Raw genomic sequence first — 18,621 nt, forward strand, 5'->3', positions numbered from 1 at the left:
TGAGTCACTTCCAGGAGACAAAGGGGAGTTTGCAGTTTCCTGCCCCCAGAGGGAAGATCTGATCATTGTCCTTTGTTTCAGTCCATGCTGAATCCACTCCCATATGCAAGTTCTTTGTGATCTTGATTGTCTTCTGTCTGGGATCATCAGGGTTGACATAGCAACTGGGCAGGGCTCCTGTGGATGTGCTGGGATGGTGAAGGGATTATGGCTGACCAGAACCAAGCCACCCCCCCCCTTTGATAGTCCTTGTCATATGGAGTAAAATAAAAATGGAACAGTGCAAATCCGATGTATGGTTGATTTTCTATGAATTTATAACAGAAATGTGGCATATGTAGTGTGTGAGTGTGAGTGTGTGTGAAGTTTGTACAAACAGAATGATTAGGGTGGGGAGGTTCCTGCTACAGTTATTAAGCTTAACAGATATGTTCCTGGTTTTTTGAGAATTGTGCTCTTAAATATTCTTTTCAATGCTTCATGTATCTTGGTCCAAAACTGTTTAATCGCCTTACACCCCCACCACATATGGTGCATTGTTCCCACTTCTGCTTTACATCTCCAACAAAGGTCTGAATATTTTTTATAGATCTTTGCCAATTTTACCAGGGTGCTTTTTCATTGGCAAGGATTTTTCTGCTCTGCCACGGCTGCCCACCATGGCACCCCAAGCAGGAGCAGACTTTGGCAATACGGAACCTGAAGGGAGGGAGGCAAATTTTGACACACCCCCCCCAAAAAAAATTCCTATTTCACAATAATTCCTTTTGGTACAGTTGTTTTTTTAAGTAGATCTCCTCAACAGGCACCGATCTCCTCCCCATTTCACTCTGCGCATGCTCTCAAGTGCACCATGTCATAGTTGTGGCAACTCAATCACCCGTCTGACCAGGGCCTAACTTTGAGTAGGCACACAAATAAATTGTTGTTGGCCTCCGCCTGTCTCAAGAGACAATGGAGTACGCCTCCAGGGGTGAAGCCCAACCGTTGTGTTGGCAGCCCCAAAGTGGCCTCCCCGGGGCACAATCTGGGACAGTGTGTATGGAGGCCCTGGGCTGCCCAAATAAATATAGGTTTACAGTGGTACCTTGGGTTACATGCACTTCAGGTTACAGACACCGCTAACCCAGAAATAGTGCTTCAGGTTAAGAACTTTGCTTCAGGATGAGAACAGAAATCTTGCTCTGGCGGCGCGGCGGCAGCAGGAGGCCCCATTAGCTAAAGTGGTGCTTCAGGTTAAGAACAGTTTCAGGTTAAGAACAGACCTCCGGAACGAATTAAGTACTTAACCCGAGGTATCACTGTATATATTTTATATATATATATATATTTCCTGTTTAGGGAAGTTTTAAATGTTTGATGTATTTATCGTGCTTTTAATACAGTGGATGCTCAGGTTGCGAACGTGATCCATGCGGGATGCACGTTCACAACCCGCAGCGTTTGAAACCTGCAACAGCGTGTCTGAACTCACACAGGTTGCGATTCAGCGCTTCTGCGCATGCGCAAAGTGCGATTTAGCACTTCTGTACATGTGCAGCCGCTGAAACCCGGAAGTAACCCATTCCTGTACTTCCAGGTTTTGGCGGTCCGTAACCTGAAAAAGGGACGTGGGTGGCGCTATGGGTAAATCCTAATAATAATAATAATAATAATAATAATAATAATAATAATAATTTATTATTTATACCCCGCCCATCTGGCTGGGCCTCCCCAGCCACTCTGGGCGGCTTCCATAAAAACCAAAAATACAGTAAAATATCACACATTAAAAACTTCCCTGAATCCTCAGCGCCTAGGGCTTGCCGATTGCATGGTCGGCAGTTCGAATCCCCGCGGTGGGGTGAGCTCCCGTCTGTGGTCCCAGCTCCTGCCCACCTAGAAGTTTGAAAGCACCCCTAAAAGTGCAAGTAGATAAATAGGTACCGCTTTCTAGCGGGAAGGTAAACGGCGTTTCCGTGTGCTGCACTGGTGCTGGCTCACCAGAGCAGCTTCGTCACGCTGGCCACGTGACCCGGAAGTGTCTCCGGACAGCGCTGGCCCGTACGGGCAGGGGTACCTTTGCCTTACCCGAAAAAACGCAACCTGAAGGGTCTGTAACCCGAGGTATGACTGTATTCTGTTAGGAGCTGCCAAGAGTGGCTGGGGAATCATCTGCACCACCCTAAATCTGACGCTGTCCCCAACCTACTTTGAGGCCAGGCAGGCAAGAGGAGCTGGCAGTGAAAGCTCTTCCTTGGGCCACCTCTTTGCCCTCCTCCGTTCCTCATCCCAGGAAGAGATGCTGAGATGGACCCAAGAAGAGGATCTGATGGGAGTTGTAGTCCAAACATCTGGCACCAGGCTGGGGAGGGCTGGGTTACAGGTTAGTTTTTTGTTACAGCTTACAAATTTCAGGCAACGTTTTACTTGTGTATTTTGAACTCAAGTTTCTCAACGCTCAAACTTATAAAAACATTGTTGCTAAAGAGATTATTCAGCTTGGCAATTGTATCTGTTGAACACGCTCACACAGCATCAGCGCTGGATCTGAAGGAATTGGAGACAAAATCTGCAAAGGAACAGGCACGTCGAGTGAGATTTTGATGTGCCTGAAATGGAAACCTTTTCAGTGCCTTGAATTTTGACACCACAGTTGGCAAGGTTATTCCAAATGATCTGTGCGCTGGAACATTTTCTTTGGTATTTGCTGTGCTACTTACACTGGCAATTTAAAATAAACTTGGCAATTTCAAGTTTTGTGCTCTTCACTTTCTCGCTACAAGACACCTGTTTCTGAAAACTGAAGTTAGCATATTTTGGGCGTGGGGTGTGCGTGCGTGCGTGCAAGTAGTTAGCCTTGCCTAGGGTGCAAAATAGCCTGGCACTAGTGCTAGGAACATAAGAAATGAGAACAGAAAAAGCGGGAAAGGCATAGCCAGGATTTTGGGATGGGGGCGGGGCAGGACACCCACCTGTTATCATCCTCACTCTGGCTCTGTCTAGCAGATTCGGAATGAAATGTCTCAACAACAGTTGCTTTATATTACTTTCTTTTGACCCTAAGTGCTCAGAAAAATCTTTTTGCGTTTTCTACTTTTAGTTGAGCATTTTTATTTATTTTTACTTGATTTAGGAGAGGGAGCTATCTCCCCAGTGGTTCCCCAGTGGTGGAGGAACCCTCTATTGCACCCAGGGCAGGGCAGCCCATATGGAGTGCGTATGAGCAGCATCCCGTACAGATTGCACATGTGCAGCATCCCGTACGGTTGCTGCGCATGTACTCTGTACAGGCTGCCACACATGCGCACTCCATACAGGCTGCTGCTCACGCATGGTGACCGTACAGGCTGCCGCGCGAGGGGCATCCCATACAGAGTGCGCGAGTGCGGCATCCTGTATGGACTGCATATGTGCGGCAACTGTATGGGATGCCGCACATGCGCACTCCGTACAAGATGCCGCTCGCGCATGGCGACCATACTGGCTGTCATGCGAGAGGCAGCCTGTATGGACAGCACGTGAGAGTGGTAGCCTGTAAGGACGACGCACATCCTTGGCCGCCCTACAGCTGGGGGGAGGCAGGGACCATCTTGTCACCCCCCCAAGAGTGGCACCCAGGGCGCACCGCCCCCTCCATCCCCCACTACGCCCCTGTACCTCCCCACCCATCCCCGGCTACATCCATGGCGAAACGGGAAGCATAAATAATATCAATGACACTGTTTTCACATATTCCATGCGTCTACCAAGGCTGCTTTCAAGGTGTGTGGCAGATTTGCCCTGTTACTATATTAAATGAGATGTCTCCAAAACTTCCCAAAGGCTTCTGGCTTAGTCCTACCGGACAAGAGAATTCCATGCCCTGCAAGCCTTTTCTGTACATGGCATACCCCAGACCTTAGCCCACTATATCCCACTATCAGTCTCCTGTAGTAATAACAACAACAACAACAACAACAACAACAACAATAATAAAAATAAAATTTTATTTATAGCCCGCTCTCCCCAGCCGAAGCCTGGCTCAGAGCGGACAACAACAATAAAAGCAACACAGTTCACATAAAATCACATTGTCGTCTTCCACTACTGAACAGTGGTAGTTCATCAGTTTTGTTGAATTAAGCGAAATAATTTAAATTGGATTTGGCACAAATATGCAATTAATTGCTGCTGCTGCTCTTAAATCTCCTCGTGCTATTCTCTTGCATATCGCTATCCTTCGGGGCACCCAGGCCGGCGAAAAAGTTTTAGGAAACGGCGGCGTAACCCTTGGCTTGCACCTCCCCACCCCTACAAAAAAAACTACCAGCAAAAGCACAAAATGAGGGTCATTTGCAGAGGCGCCACTTGCTGGTCGTCCCTGCAAGGGTTAAAGCCACGTGCTGCAAAGTCCTAGAGAGGGTTTGGGGGGGGGGAGAGAGGAAGAGGAGGAAATGAGATAGGGTTACGTCACTTCCTCCCTTCACTCCCCTGCCCTCCTCCCTCCCCAACTCAGAGAGATAGAGAGGAAGGAAGAGGTGGGTGGGGTCTCGGGTGAGTTTGCAATGTGGAGTTTTTTTTTAGAGGGGGGGGGAAATGATGGGGGGGTTTTGTCGGGTTGAGGCGGGGGGGGGAAGGGTTCTTTGGGAAGCAAGTTGAGAAAGGGGAAAGTCTTCCCAGCTTTCCCCCCCCCCTCCCGGGAAAGACCCCCCCCCCGTCTCGCCGAAGCCCCCCTCCCTCCTTGGCAAGGCCACTCTGCCAGGCAAGCCTTTTGGGGAAGCACCCGCTTTGCAGGGCGCCTCCTCCTTTGTTGTTGTTTAGTCGTTGAGTCGTGTCTGACTCTTCGTGACCCCCTGGACCAGAGCACGCCAGGCCCTCCTGTCTTCCACTGCCTCCCGCAGTTTGGTCAAACTCATGCTGGTTGCTTCAAGAACACTGTCCCACCATCTCGTCCTCCGTCGTCCCCTTCTCCTTCTGCCCTCCATCTTTCCCAACATCAGGGTCTTTTCCAGGGAGTCTTCTCTTCTCCTGAGGTGGCCAAAGTCTTGGAGTCTCAGCTTCACGATCTGTCCTTCCAGTGAGCACTCAGGGCTGATTTCCTGAAGAATGGATACGTTTGATCTTCTTGCAGTCCATGGGACTCTCAAGAGTCTCCTCCAGCACCAGAATTCAAAAGCATCAATTCTTCGGCCATCAGCCTTCTTTATGGTCCAGCTCCTCCTTTGCGTGATTTAAACCGCCCACAGAGCTGGAAGGGACCCCCAGGGGCTATCCAGTCCAACCCCCGCAGGAATCCCAGGCGAGGAATCCCTGGCACGTGGGCGAAAGAGAGTTAGCCCGTTCCTCCTTCAAACAGCTCTTAGTTGTTGTTGTTGTTTAGTCGTGTCCGACTCTTCGTGACCCCATGGACCAGAGCACACCAGTTTGGTCTAAGCTCCCGCAGTTTGGTCAAACTCATGTTCGTAGCTTCTTTTTTTAAAAAAATTAATTTTAAAAAAATTTATTATTTTCCTTATACAAATTTTACAATACAAAACAATAAATTAAAAATGTTTCCCTCTTACCTGAGCTGATGATCGCTTTTATCCATTTCCGCAGTCACACAATCAATCATTCAGTAGCTGAACTGGGTTCCACGCAGTCACAAAAACAAATTAACCGGAAAAGCCTCAAAACTGGTGCATGTGCCCTGGAAACACTAGCCGACAGCCACATTGGACGTTCAGCTTCCGAAAAATGTTCGAAAACCGGAACACTTACTTCTGGGTTTTTGGTGTTTGGGAACCAAGTCATTTGAGAACCAAGGTACTACTGTATAAATAATTTTCTTGGACTTGGGGGAGTGCTCACACCGCACTGCCTGAGAGGTGGTGCAGAGTAGTGGTTAGTGTGCCAGACCAGGACATGGGAGATCAGGATTCGAATCCCTGCTCACCCACGAAGCCCACTGGGTGACTTTGGGTCGGTCAGGCTGACCTACGCCGCAGGGTTGTGGTGAGGTGTGGCATTTGCCCGTTTGTTTGAAAATGTCTGTACAGGGGGAGAGAAAAGGTTAATATGTAGACCAATAGGAAAGCTGGAGGCAGCGCCTACCTGTTTATAAAAGGGCTTAGCACAGGCTGGTTTTAGTGGGTTGGTTGGTTGGGAAAAGCGGTTGGAAAAGCAGTTGGCAGGCAGTTGGAAACAGAGAGACAGTGCAGTTGGTTCTTGTGTGAGGGGAGGTAGAAGAGATAGAGGCAGGATAAAATACAGTGGTGCCTCGCAAGACGAATGCCTCGCAAGACGGAAAACTCGCAAAACGAAAGGGTTTTTGGTTTTTTGAGTTGCTTCGCAAGACAATTTTCCCTATGGGCTTGCTTCGTAAGACAATTTTCCCTATGGGCTTGCTTCGCAAGACGGAAACGTCTTGCAAGTTTGTTTCCTTTTTCTTAAAACCGTTAATACAGTTGCGACTTGACTTCGAGGAGCAACTCATAGAATGCGGTGTGGTAGCCTTTTCTGAGGTTTTTAAAGACTTTGGTGATTTTTGAAGCTTTTCCAAAACTTTTCCGACACCGTGCTTCGCAAGACGAAAAAAACCGCAAGACGAAAAAACTCCGGAACGAATTAATTTCGTCTTGTGAGGCACCACTGTAAGACTAAGAAGGTAAAGAATAACAGCGTTTGGAATGCAGTTAAAGTTTGTTTGTGTCTGCAATAAACTACACTTTTCTTGGTTAACTTGAGAACCTGACTGAGACTAAGTGATTTACCGGGAAGGACATGGTTGGCAGCAGAGGATTAGTGGTGTATGGGTCAATAGTCCGTGAGACGACTGGGGGCTCCGTACGAAAAAATTGAGAGGGGGCAAAGTGTGTACATCCCCTTGAGCTCTTTGGAGAAAAGGTGGAGTAGAAATGTAATAGCAATTTTTTTAAAAAATCCAGTTACTGACCTGTTAAATTGGTGGTAGGACTCTCAGGGCGGTCTAGAAGTGATTGTACAAGACACTTTCTTCTGAGTGGACTTGCCATTGTACAGATATATGGTGCGACCGTGTTTGTAATCCTGTGTATGGTTCTGGTCATGTCTCACCTTCAAAAGGAGATCGCAGAGTTGGGAAAGGTTCAGAAAAGGGCAGCTCAAATGTTCAAGGGGATGGAGTGACGTAAGGAAAGGTTGCAGCCTTTGGGACTTTTTAGTCTGGGGAAAAGGCGAGTCGGAGGAGACGTGATAGAAGCTTATAAATGGGTGGGTGAGAAAGTGGGAAAGGAGAGAACGAGTTCTTCCTCTCTCATAACACCAGCAACTCGTGGGTGTCCAATGAAGGTGAATGTTGGGAGATCCGGGGCAGATAAAAGGAAGCCCCTTTTCACACAGCCCAGAGTTAAACTGTGGAACTCCCTCCCACAGGAAGAAGTAGGCACCAACTTGCATAGAGTTAAAAGAGAATTGGATAAATTTGTAGAGAGGGTTGTCAATGGCTACTAGCCACGGTGGCCACGTTCTAATAATAGAACTGTAGAGTTTGAAGGGACCCCAATGGTCATCTGTTCCAACCCCCAGCAATGCAAAGGGAATATTTATGAGTGAGGGAATACAGCAGTACATCGATATGTGACACAATCTCTCATTCTTATTTTCTTTTCCAAAGGGAGAATCTTGAACTGACTGCTGAAAGCCTCCTGTTTTGCCTAAAACTCACCTGCTTGCCTGTAGACCAGCAGTGCATTTCCTGCGTGCGTCTACTCAGAAGTAAGCCCCGCTGATTTCAACAGGACTCCACTCCCAGGTGAACACATATAGGATTGCACTCTTTTAGGTCTTTTGAGACTAATCAGGGGCCTCTTCAAAAAAACCTTTGTCCTGGGAATGGAAGGAACTTTGCAGCAAAAGGACTTTTTGGTCTGGAAGGGAGCTGAGATGGATGTCGGAGGTAAAATGGGTCTTCCAGGCCCAGCAAGGGAGGCGTCAGGAAAAGGCCCTGGCTCATTTTTGGCTGAGAACTCTGGGGGATTCCAAAAAAGAAGAGAACAGAAGATCCTGGATGAAGGAGCAGTGAGTTCAAACACTCTCTGCCGGCGCTTCAGGCGTTTCCGCTACCAGGAGGCCGAGGGCCCCCGCGTGGCCTGCACTCGACTCCACCGTCTCTGCCGCCAGTGGCTGAAGCCAGAAAGGCACACCAAGGCCCAGATGCTGGACCTAGTGATCCTGGAGCAGTTCCTGGCTGTCCTCCCCCCGGAGATGGAGAACTGGGTCAGGGAGTGTGGGCCAGAGACCAGTTCCCAAGCGGTGGCCCTGGCCGAAGGTTTCCTCCTGAGTCGGGAGGAAGACAGAAAGCAGGAAGAGGATCAGGTGAGAAAGTTGAACACCCTGATAGTTCTAGGGAGCTGGGATTGTACCTAAGGAGGGGTTGTTTTTTGTTTTTCTAAATCATTTTTATTAAGTTTTCCATTTTAACAATCCAATCAGGTCACATTAAATATTCCAAATTATACATATAAAATAATCCAAATATTCTGCCGAATTATAATTTTTTGTTGGGGCTTCCCATGCTTCGAGTTCGGGGGGGGGTGCGGCTCTGATTATCTCATATCTCTGCTGCTTTTGATAGTCATTTCTAATAGTTCCTTTAAATCTTCCTGTTGTTTTCCTTCTTTCACTGCCTCCGAGTTGTTTCCACAAGCGAGTCGAAGTAAAATGATGTGTTTCTGTGTGGGTTTTATGTGTATGATACCCCTCTGTCCGTGCAGCATCTCCCCACACGCTGGTATTTCTGCCAAATCAATCCAAAAGTCTTTTCGCTGCTGGCAGCCGCCATCTTCTCTCAGTTCCAATGAAACAATTCTAGGCGTCTGCTCATTAATTTCCCCTGACCGGTTGCATCAAACATTAGCGTTTCCAGGGGAAATTGACCAAATCGAACCTGAAATACAAATAATAATGACATATTAAGGGCTCACCTCCCGCTATGACTATTTATAACTTTGTAGCTCGGTCTTATTCCATCATGGCGGATTTCCAGATTAAAAGGAGGGGTTGTATTTTGACATGCAGTTCCTTGCAATGGAGAGATTTCACTACCTCTAGAGGCCGATTGTTCCGCTGGTCAGACAAGGCCATCTGACTTTGCCTGTGGCAAACCTACAAGCAGGACACGGGCACGAGAGCCCTCTTAACCCCTGAGGTTTCCAACAGCTGGTTTTCAGAAGCCCTGCTGGCTGCAACCGTGGAGAGCAGAGCATGGCCACCACTGATTGCCAGATAGTTATCCACGATGCGCTGGGTGGGGAGGCCCAGACATTCCACCTGCCCCATTGATTTCAGCAGGGTTTTGCAGAGACTATGGGGAGGGAGGCATGAATCCGTCCCTTGGTCGGTATTGCTTCTCTCAACTTCTCCCCATTTTCTTGCATGGGATCCTTCTGTTTCAGGTGCTGGAAGTGATCATCGATTCCCCCAAGGCAGAGTTTGGCCTGCCCAGTACCTGTCAGGTCCCGTTATTTGGGGTAATCAACCAAGAGGATCGTCCATGGAACATGTTACCGGGTAAGGGAGGATTCCTTCTTGGTGGGGGTGCACATAGCTGTCAACGTTTACCTTTTTTAAAGGGAAATTCCCTTGTTCCAAATAGGATTCCTCGCAAGAAAAGGGAAAAGTTGACACTTATGGGTGCAAAGTTCCCAGGAGAAAGTCCAGCTCCCCTTCTCCTCTTGTGGGGGCCTGGAATTCACCCACAGTTTGCTGACATACTACTGCTTTCCACATTTTGCCTCCACCACTTCTTCACAGGGAACGGGATGAAATCACCGCCACCCCCTGAAATGTCTCTTAACGGCGGAGCAGAAGCAGCTGCTGTGCAGCCGGCTCAGGTAAGGAAAGGATCATTGAAAAATATTTGCAAGGCAGGGAGAGACTGATTGATATCAAAACTGTGTGTGTATAGTGAGGGGGGAAAGTATTTTGATCCCCTGCTAAATTTGCCCGTTTGCCCTCTGACGAAGAAATGACCAGTCCATAATTTTAATGGTAGGTTTACCGTAGCTGTGAGAGACAGAATAACAACGGGGAAAACCCCCAGAAACCCAGAAGACAAAAGTCAGAGATTGATGTGCATTATAATATCAACCAGCCAGCAGATGTCAGGCTACCTGCCATCTTCATGTCCCAGTTTTTAATGTTTGATGAACATGTTTTTATTATTTTGTTGGGAGCCGCCCAGAGTGGCTGGGAAAACCCAGCCAGATGGGTGGGGTATAAATAAATTATTATTATTATTATTATTATTATTATTATTATTATTATTATTATTATTAATTATTAATGAACTGCTTTGACACCAGCATTTATTGTTGGAAAAGCACAATTTTTTAAAAAATATTATATTAAATTGCCCCTGTAGGGAAATTACCTTCCCCTGCAAACATCAAACATCTCTCTCCTCATTTGGGAGTGAAGGACAACCATTATCCTTTGACTTGCCTGTTAACAGGGGAACACCATGTTCTTCCTCCTCCTCCTCCTCTTCTTCCAGGGTCCCCTGTCCTTTGAGGAGGTGGCTGTGTGTTTCACCGAGGATGAATGGTCTCTGCTCGACCCAGGCCAAAGAACATTGTACAGAGAAGTCATGCTGGAGAATTCCCGGAATGTGGCCTTGCTGGGTAAAGGATTTCATATTATTATTTTACTTTAGCAGTTTCCGTATTGCCCTAAGTGCATAAGTCTATAATCTGTGTACAAGAAATGCAGTTCAGGGAAGATTCAAATAATTAGTTACAATGGTGAATTAAGAATTCACTTAAAGGATCAATCTTTGCTCCGAGTTTAGGTAGCCTCTGCTGTTTCCAGCAACTAGTACTTAGAAGCAGCAGCAACATGGCAAGTAGCCATTGATAGCCTTTACCTCCATAAAGCCATCCACATTGATGGGCATCACTGCCTCCTGTGGGAACAAGCTCCATAGTTCAACTATGTGTTGCATGACGATGTACTTCTCGTTTTATTAAAGCAATAATTTTAAAGAGATAATTTTATTAAATGAGAAAGAAGGGAGCCCAGTCTAGGAACCCACTTCTGTTGAATTTATACACACCTCCTCTAAGGGCAGATCCATTGAAAATGGGCATTCAAAACACATATTCAAAGCACAGGACTTCCCTCGAATCCTGAGAACAGCCGTTCCATTCTGACAGTTACAGTTGCCAGCACCCTTGATAAGCTACGGTTCCCAGGATTCATTTGAGGAAGCTTGAATGTTGGAAAGGACCACAAGGGTCCTCTAGTCCAACCCCCAGCAGTGCAGCATCCATGACAGATGGCCATCCAACTTCTACTTAAAAACCTCCAAGGAAGGAGAGAGCCCACCACCTCCTGAGGGAGACAGTTCCACAGTCAAACCACTCTTAGTGTCAGAAAGTTCTTCCTGAGATTTAGTCGGAATCTCCTTTCTAGTACCTTGATTCCATTGGTCTGGATAAACCTGTTGTGCCTCGACTAAGCCACATATGTGCAGCCTTTTCTCTGTGGGAGTGAATTTGGTTTGATGAAAAGCTTTCTGCCCTTTCTTTTTCTAAAAAAAAATTAACAATTTCAACATAACAAAATATCAAAACATATCATATTCATTATTCCCCCCCCCCTTTCCCCCAACAAACCCTCCCCCAAGACTTCCCTCAGCTCCTCTCTCTGATTTCTCAACACATATTGTTCTCTGCATACTGTAAAATTGTATAAATCGTTACATTATCTATCTACTATATTAACCTTCAATAAATTTGTGTATGTTTATTCAAAACCTGCCAAGGAGTCCAGTTCATTTTGTTGTCTTTTTAGATAATTTGTAAAAAGTTCCCATTCTTCTTTGAAGTCACAGTTGTCCTTATCTCGCAGTTTGTATGTCAGTTTAGCCAGTTCTGCATAGTTCATCAATTCCTCTTGCCACTGTTCTTCTGTCGGGGTTTCCTCATTCTTCCATCCTTGTGCTTTCAAGACTCTTGCTGCTATTGCAGCATACATAAACAAATTCTTTATTTTCCTTGGCAGGTCTTGTCCTACAGTCCCTAACAGAAACGCTTCTGGTTTTTTTACAAATGTCATTTTAAACATTTTCTTCAGTTCATTATATATCAGCTTTCCGCCCTTTCTAACCAGGCTCCTCTCCTTTATTCCAGAAGGTGATGGGTGGCCCAGTAAGGATGAGGAGGGACCACCCAGAGAGTCGTTGGAAAGGAGCAGGTATGAAGAGACAGAAGAGGAAATCAGGAATCACAAAGGGCCAAAAAATCAGGAGCGGAATCAGCTGGAGGTGTGGATGAACGAATCAGTTAATTGGCAGGGCAGCAGCTTCCCCAAAGTTCCTATTCAGCAAGAAAAGCAGAAAGGAGCAAAGAGGAACGTCTGCCCGGTGTGCGGGAAAGGGTTCAGTCACAAATCAGACCTTAACGTTCACTGGCGAATCCACACGGGAGAGAAGCCGTTTAAATGCCCGGAATGCGGCAAGAGCTTCACCCAGCGTGCAAACCTTGCGTCGCATCAGAGGATCCATACGGGGGAGCGGCCGTACAAATGCGCCGAGTGTGGAAAGGGCTTCTACGACAAATCGAGCCTTGCTATCCACCAAAGAATCCACACGGGTGAGAAGCCGTACCAGTGCTTGGTGTGTGGAAAGAGCTTCCACCAGAGCTTTGGCCTCACCTCTCACCAGAGGATCCACACGGGGGAGAAGCCCTACGTCTGCTCGTACTGCGGGAAGGGCTTCTACGACAAGCCGCACCTCACCAGGCACCAAAGGGTCCACACCGGCGAGAAGCCGTACAAATGCTTGGTGTGCGGGAAGAGCTTCAGCCAGATCACGAGCTACACGTCCCACCAGAGAATCCACACGGGGGAGAGGCCCTTTATGTGTTCCCACTGCGGGAAGAGCTTCTACGATAAGTCCAACCTCCTCACCCACCAAAGAATCCACACGGGGGAGAAGCGGTACAAGTGCCTGGAGTGCGGGAAGAGCTTCAGCCAGAAGAAGAACCTGACTTGCCACCAGAGCATCCACACCGGCGAAAAACCTTACCAGTGCCTGGAGTGCGGGAAGTACTTCCGCCAGCACACGGACCTCACTTCCCATCAGAGAATCCACACGGGAGAGAAGCCGTACCAGTGCCTGGAATGCGGGAAGAGGTTCTATAGGAAAGCCGATCTAAACAGGCACCAGAGGATTCACGTCGGGGCGGGGAACCCCATAATTTCCTGGAACGTTGAGATGCCTTCAGAAGGTGTATCGGTCTTGCGTCCTATCAGAGAATTCGCCCAGGAGAGCCAGTATGTCACCCCTGAGATGCTGCTGAATCACCCCTTGTTAGTCATTGAGGAATCCACATAGCAGAGGCTCCTCCTGTTGTTGTTTAGTCGTTTAGTCGTGTCCGACTCTTCAGGACCCCATGGACCACAGCACACCAGGCACTCCTGTCTTCCACTGCCTCCCGCAGTTTGGTCAAACTCAAGCTGGTAGCTTCGAGAACACTGTCCCACCATCTCGTCCTCTGTCGTCCCCTTCTCCTTGCGCCCTCCATCTTTCCCAACATCAGGGACTTTTCCAGGGCGTCTTCTCTTCTCATGAGGTGGCCAAAGTATTGGAACCTCAGCTTCAGGATCTGTCCTTCCAGTGAGCACTCAGGGCTGATTTCCTTCAGAATGGATAGGTTTGATCTTCTTGCAGTCCATGGGACTCTCAAGAGGCTCCCTCCTAGTTCCCCCAAATAAATATTTGGGGTGTGGAAAAGGATCAAGCTATTTAAATATGCAGACTTTTTTAAATAAACCAGACATCAATGCAGACACAGATTGATGCTGGTAGCTGTCACCCTTCGGGGGGGGGGGAGAGTAGGCCCCACATTTATTTACTTGGGTATATTATAGCCTATGGCACCCTTCAGATGATTTTGGACTACAGCACCTAACAGCTGCACACTAGTACGCCCATTGCAGTCCAAAAACCTCTGAGGGAGGCTGCTATAATGCATGTTTTTATGCCTTACTGGGTCCTGTTATTATTTCTTGACTGGTTTGCATGAAGCTTCCTTTTATTTCCCCTGTGCCTTAGTTTTTTTATTAAAAATTATTATGATTAATATATACCGTATTTTTTGCTCTATAAGACTCACTTTTTCACTCCTAAAAAGTAAGGGGAAATGTGTGTGCGTCTTATGGAGTGAATGCAGGCTGTGCAGCTATCCCAGAAGCCAGAACAGCAAGAGGGATTGCTGCTTTCGCTGCACAGCGATCCCTCTTGTTGTTCTGGCTTCTGAGATTCAGAATATATTTTTTTCTTGTTTTCCTTCTCCAAAAACTAGGCGCGTCTTATAGTCTGATGCGTCTTATGGAGCGAAAAATACGGTATATACATTTGATGGAAACTATTTCTTTCCATTGGTCTGGAATTCTGACTGTGCCCTGCCTTTTGTAGTCAACGCACATTAAAACACGTTTAGCTAATTTTGGAGTCGCTGCTTTCTTGTTTGGGTTTGAGGAGTCCCAGGATTCTTGTGGGGTGTCTGGGCGTTTTGTATCTGTTCCTGCTTTCCAGAACCTGAAAACAGTGCCTGAGTACAGATGTACATCAAACAGAAGCTTGCAGGATGTGGCTTTGATGCTACAGCCATCGATAAGGCCAAAAATGGGAGGCTCCAGGCAAATCCAACCCTGGCATAGGCTACACCAGACGTGGTGGCCTACAATCCATAGAATCAGAGTGCATAAGGTACATCTAGTCCAACCCCCTGCAATGCAGGGATTGAAGAATCTCTGACAGGTGGCTAGCCAACCTCCGTTAAAAAACCTTAGAGGAAGAAGAGTCCACCTTCTGATGTAGCCTTTTTAGCCTCAGGTGAAAAGAGTTTTGCGCCCGGGAGAGGGAAATGGGAGTCAACAGACACTCAAGGAATAGTTTCAGAGAAAAAGCTTTATTCTACCATCCGTTTGGTAGAAGGAGCAAGTGTGATAACTCACAAAACAAGCACGAGTTCACAGCCATTTGCACAGAGTATATATTCCCCTTCAGTTCCCTCCCCTTTCTCCTCCCCTCAGGAGTCCTGCCCCATGATGGGTTTCCTGAGCATGAATAGAAAGCTCCTGTCTTGGGACTCTTTTGGACTCTTCCCAGGAAAGGGGGATGAGAAGCCAAAGGGGGATCGGTTCAGCATGTTCAAGATGTGACAACCGAATGAGATAAGAGTCAGTTCTCAGGTCTGAGTATTCTTGGCAATGACAGAGCCTATTCATTAGCCTTTTGAAGCCTTCTCGTACTGATAAAAGTAACGGTTTGCCTTTGCCACAGCATCTTGTGAGGAAAACTTTAGCTGTGGATTTTTAGAAGAGGGAAAGGAATTTTGGACAGTTTTGAGGCCTGGTTGGGGGGGTGTGACTTCGGGTCTAGGTGGGGTCACCTGTCCTCACCTCCTTCACTGAGGGAGTCCTCCAAGCTCTCCAGGAAGACTTGGAGAAATTATTTGTGAGAATTAACTAGAATGGGTAAAGAGATACGGTTTTGTTGACACCATCTCCCTCACTCACCGGGGGGGGGGGGGATCCATCTAGAAGAGCCCTTCCTAATGTGAAAGGTCTCAAACTCCACATTCTGAGGAAGAATTACTTCACTGGCTCTGTGTTGCAGTCAGGTCTGGCATATGGGGACAAACTTCAGGGGCCTACAGCCCACAAGGCCTTCAAATGACCACCCAGAGAGCCAGTGTGGTGCACTGGCTAAGAGTGGTGGACACGTAATCTGGTGAACCGGGTTCGCGTCTCCGCTCCTCCACATGCAGCTGCTGGGTGACCTTGGGCTAGTCACACTTCTCTGAAGTCTCTCAGCCCCACTCACCTCACCGAGTGTTTGTTGTGGGGGAGGAAGGGAAAGGAGAATGTGAGCCGCTTTGAGACGCCTGAAAGGGAGTGAAAGGCGGGATATCAAATCCAAACTCCTCCTCTTCTTCTGTGTGGAAAACTGTTCCCTCAACTATCACCACAAAAAGGTTTCCTTTGGTCCCACCTTTTAATAAACCCTGCTGGATCAGACCAGCACCCTGTTCTCACAGTGGCCAAATCTATTAGAATCATAGAATCCTAGAGTTGGAAGAGACCACAAGGGCCATTGAGTCCAACCCCCTGCCAAGCAGGAAACACCATCAGAGCACTCCTGACATATGGTTGTCAAGCCTCTGCTTAAAGACCTCCAAAGAAGGAGACTCCACCACACTCCTTGGCAGCAAATTCCACTGTCGAACAGCTCTTACTGTCAGGAAGTTCTTCCTAATGTTTAGGTGGAATCTTCTTTCTTGTAGTTTGGATCCATTGCTCCGTGTCCGCTTCTCTGGAGCAGCAGAAAACAACCTTTCTCCTTCCTCTATGTGACATCCTTTTATATATTTGATGGGTAAAGCTAACACTGGAGAGAACGAACCATTAACTAAGACACTTTTTAAAAGGCACATTAATGCCATCAAGAGGACACTGATACTGACTTGGCGGCTTTTGATGTGCTCAGTGACAGTTTCTGTGGACTGGACTCAATGGCAGTTGCTAACACCAGCCTCTAAAAGGCAAATTTACCTCAGGCCAAAGACCCTAAACCTCCACCTTGGCCATATATGCTCACAACCCAGTTTAGCTACTGGGGACAGTCTGCCTCTGGCCATAGGTGCCAACTCCCTGGGGCCCTGGGTGCACGAGCACCCACAAAATTCCCCATGAAGGGGTTTGGCACCCACAAATTTTGGTGCCAGGGTCATGCATGTTGCATGGCAACCACAGCCACTAGGCCAAGTTGGTGCTCCTGCCTCTGACCGCCCCCCAAAGCTCCTCTGGCTGCTTGGCCAGCTTAACCAATTTCTGAAAAACCTGCTTTTTTGAAATCTTTAAGTTAAGGCTTTTTTAAAAAGCAGGGCAGCCTCGGCCTGGCACAGCTGCCAGCTCCCCTTTCCTGGCCCTAATGGCAGCTTCATATCCAGCCCTCAGCTTCCTCTCAGCGCTCTTTCTTCCCACCTTCCTTCACCAACTGACATTCCCAACTGTCACTATTTCTGCCAGCTGTCAGTCAACTCCCTTTTCTTTGCTGGCCAATCAGGGTCTTGTTGCATTTCGACCCAGACCAATCACATCAACGTGACTGACTATCGTTTCTTGAAACTTTAGTTTTCTTGCAATTGACAGCCAGCTGTTCTCTTTGGCAGATCATCCATCTTTTTAGGCCTACTTTTGTTTAGGATAAAAGTACCACACCATCTGCGTATAATAATAAATAATTTTTTTTTTATACCCCACCCTTCCTGGTTCAGAAAACCGGGCTCAGGGCTGCTAACAACAAATTTAAAACACTTAATTGATGCAACAAAAACCAGCATAAAATACAGTATAAAACATGAGTAACAATAAATTCAGAATTCAAAAATCAATTTAGGGGGAAATCCATCCAAAAGTAATACAGAGATGGCTTTTGTGGCCAATTTTGAGGCATGATACTCTGGGGATGTTAAACTCTGAACAATATCATTTATACATAAATTAAACAGTGTGGGAGCTAGGATACAACCTTGCTTAACTCCCTTTGTGGCTGGTACTGAAGGGGAACAGTTAGCTTACCCTAAAAAACTGTTTGTGAATCCCCCCCCCCGCCCCAGCCAGGCCTCAAAGCCTCAAACACTTTTCAAACTGCACTTCTCAAAGTTTTTTTCTCTATCTAAGGCTAAAAGCTTTTAGCTCAGCATCTTTCTATGTAACAAAGGTAGAGAACAATGTCTTTTGCTTCTCAGGCTAGCTGACCTTGTCCAAGCACCTTTAGATTGTTGCAAACTCTTCCGGGAGCAGAGCCAGGGAACAAGAGCGAAACATTTTCTATGCAATTCTGTGAAGGGGGAGAGGAAAAATGGGGGTTTGGGAAAAAGGATAAAAACCTGCTGTAAAATGTTTTTTCTGCGGCCTGTTTTTGTGAATCCATCACACAGGTCCTCTGCCCCCCCCCCATGGCAGAATAAAGCTCTTTCTCTGGATTTAACCCCTTGGTGTCATTTGACTCTTTTCGTCCCTGCCCAGGTGCAACGCTTTCCTACCCATGGTTAAAAAGGCCTAGAAAGGTTACAGTACAGATCCTGTGAGCTGCCCATTTGTAGAGCAATGCACTTTCAGCAGTTTTCATATAGACATTTAATCAATAACAATAATCTTTTATCTATACTTGAAGAGTTCAACTTATCCCACAGACTTTCTCGAGAGACTGAATCGAATGCAGCTTTCAGATCAATGAAAGCTACATATAGCACACCACCTGGTTTCTTAACATACTTATCTATAAAATGGGCTAGTACAAAGCAATGGACTATAGCGAATCTGCCTTGTCTAAATCCTGCTTGCTCTTTGGCAAGAATAGCTCCATCAGGTTATCCAATCAACTAGCTTATTGTAAAGATGCTTTGCATATAATTTGCTAATTACAGGTAGCAAACTAATTGGTCTATAACTAGCCAGATCGGATGGAAGGCCCTCTTTGAATAAAGGGGTGACCACAGCAGACCTTCAGGAAATAACCTGGATGAATCGATAAATGAGAATATTACCGCCGGCAGGGAAGCCCACCAACCGATGTAAGATTTCAACGGTTCTAGGGGCAAATAGTCTATGCTGGGTGCTTTATTATTT

General features: G+C 46.9%; 1 protein-coding gene across 2 annotated transcripts; it reads left to right on the forward strand.

Annotated features, from left to right (window-relative positions):
• The first annotated feature begins 4,215 nt into the window (after positions 1 to 4,215).
• On the forward strand, positions 4,216 to 13,806 carry LOC308580549 (uncharacterized protein). 2 transcript variants are annotated; one of them, XM_081182365.1, is made up of 8 exons: positions 4,216 to 4,515; positions 5,342 to 5,419; positions 5,560 to 5,766; positions 7,595 to 8,295; positions 9,375 to 9,489; positions 9,733 to 9,812; positions 10,475 to 10,601; positions 12,111 to 13,806. In XM_081182365.1, exons 4-8 carry the CDS (start codon positions 7,813 to 7,815, stop codon positions 13,313 to 13,315), a joined length of 2,010 nt encoding a protein of 669 aa, XP_081038491.1. In that variant the 5' UTR covers positions 4,216 to 4,515; positions 5,342 to 5,419; positions 5,560 to 5,766; positions 7,595 to 7,812; the 3' UTR covers positions 13,316 to 13,806. The 2 variants fall into 2 exon arrangements, with proteins under 2 accessions (XP_081038491.1, XP_081038492.1); XM_081182366.1 differs by lacking the exon at positions 5,342 to 5,419.
• The last annotated feature ends 4,815 nt before the right edge of the window (positions 13,807 to 18,621 follow it).

The sequence above is a fragment of the Podarcis bocagei genome (genome assembly GCF_964188305.1).
Source record: "Podarcis bocagei genome assembly, chromosome: 2".
Lineage (NCBI taxonomy): Eukaryota > Metazoa > Chordata > Lepidosauria > Squamata > Lacertidae > Podarcis > Podarcis bocagei.

Coding starts and splice junctions, on each gene's coding strand:
- LOC308580549 (XM_081182365.1), top strand. CDS start 7,813: ATGGAAGGAACTTTGCAGCAAAAGGACTTTTTGGTCTGGAAGGGAGCT. Junction 8,296..9,374: donor GAAAGCAGGAAGAGGATCAG/GTGAGAAAGTTG, acceptor CTTCTGTTTCAG/GTGCTGGAAGTGATCATCGA. Junction 9,813..10,474: donor CTGCTGTGCAGCCGGCTCAG/GTAAGGAAAGGA, acceptor CTCTTCTTCCAG/GGTCCCCTGTCCTTTGAGGA.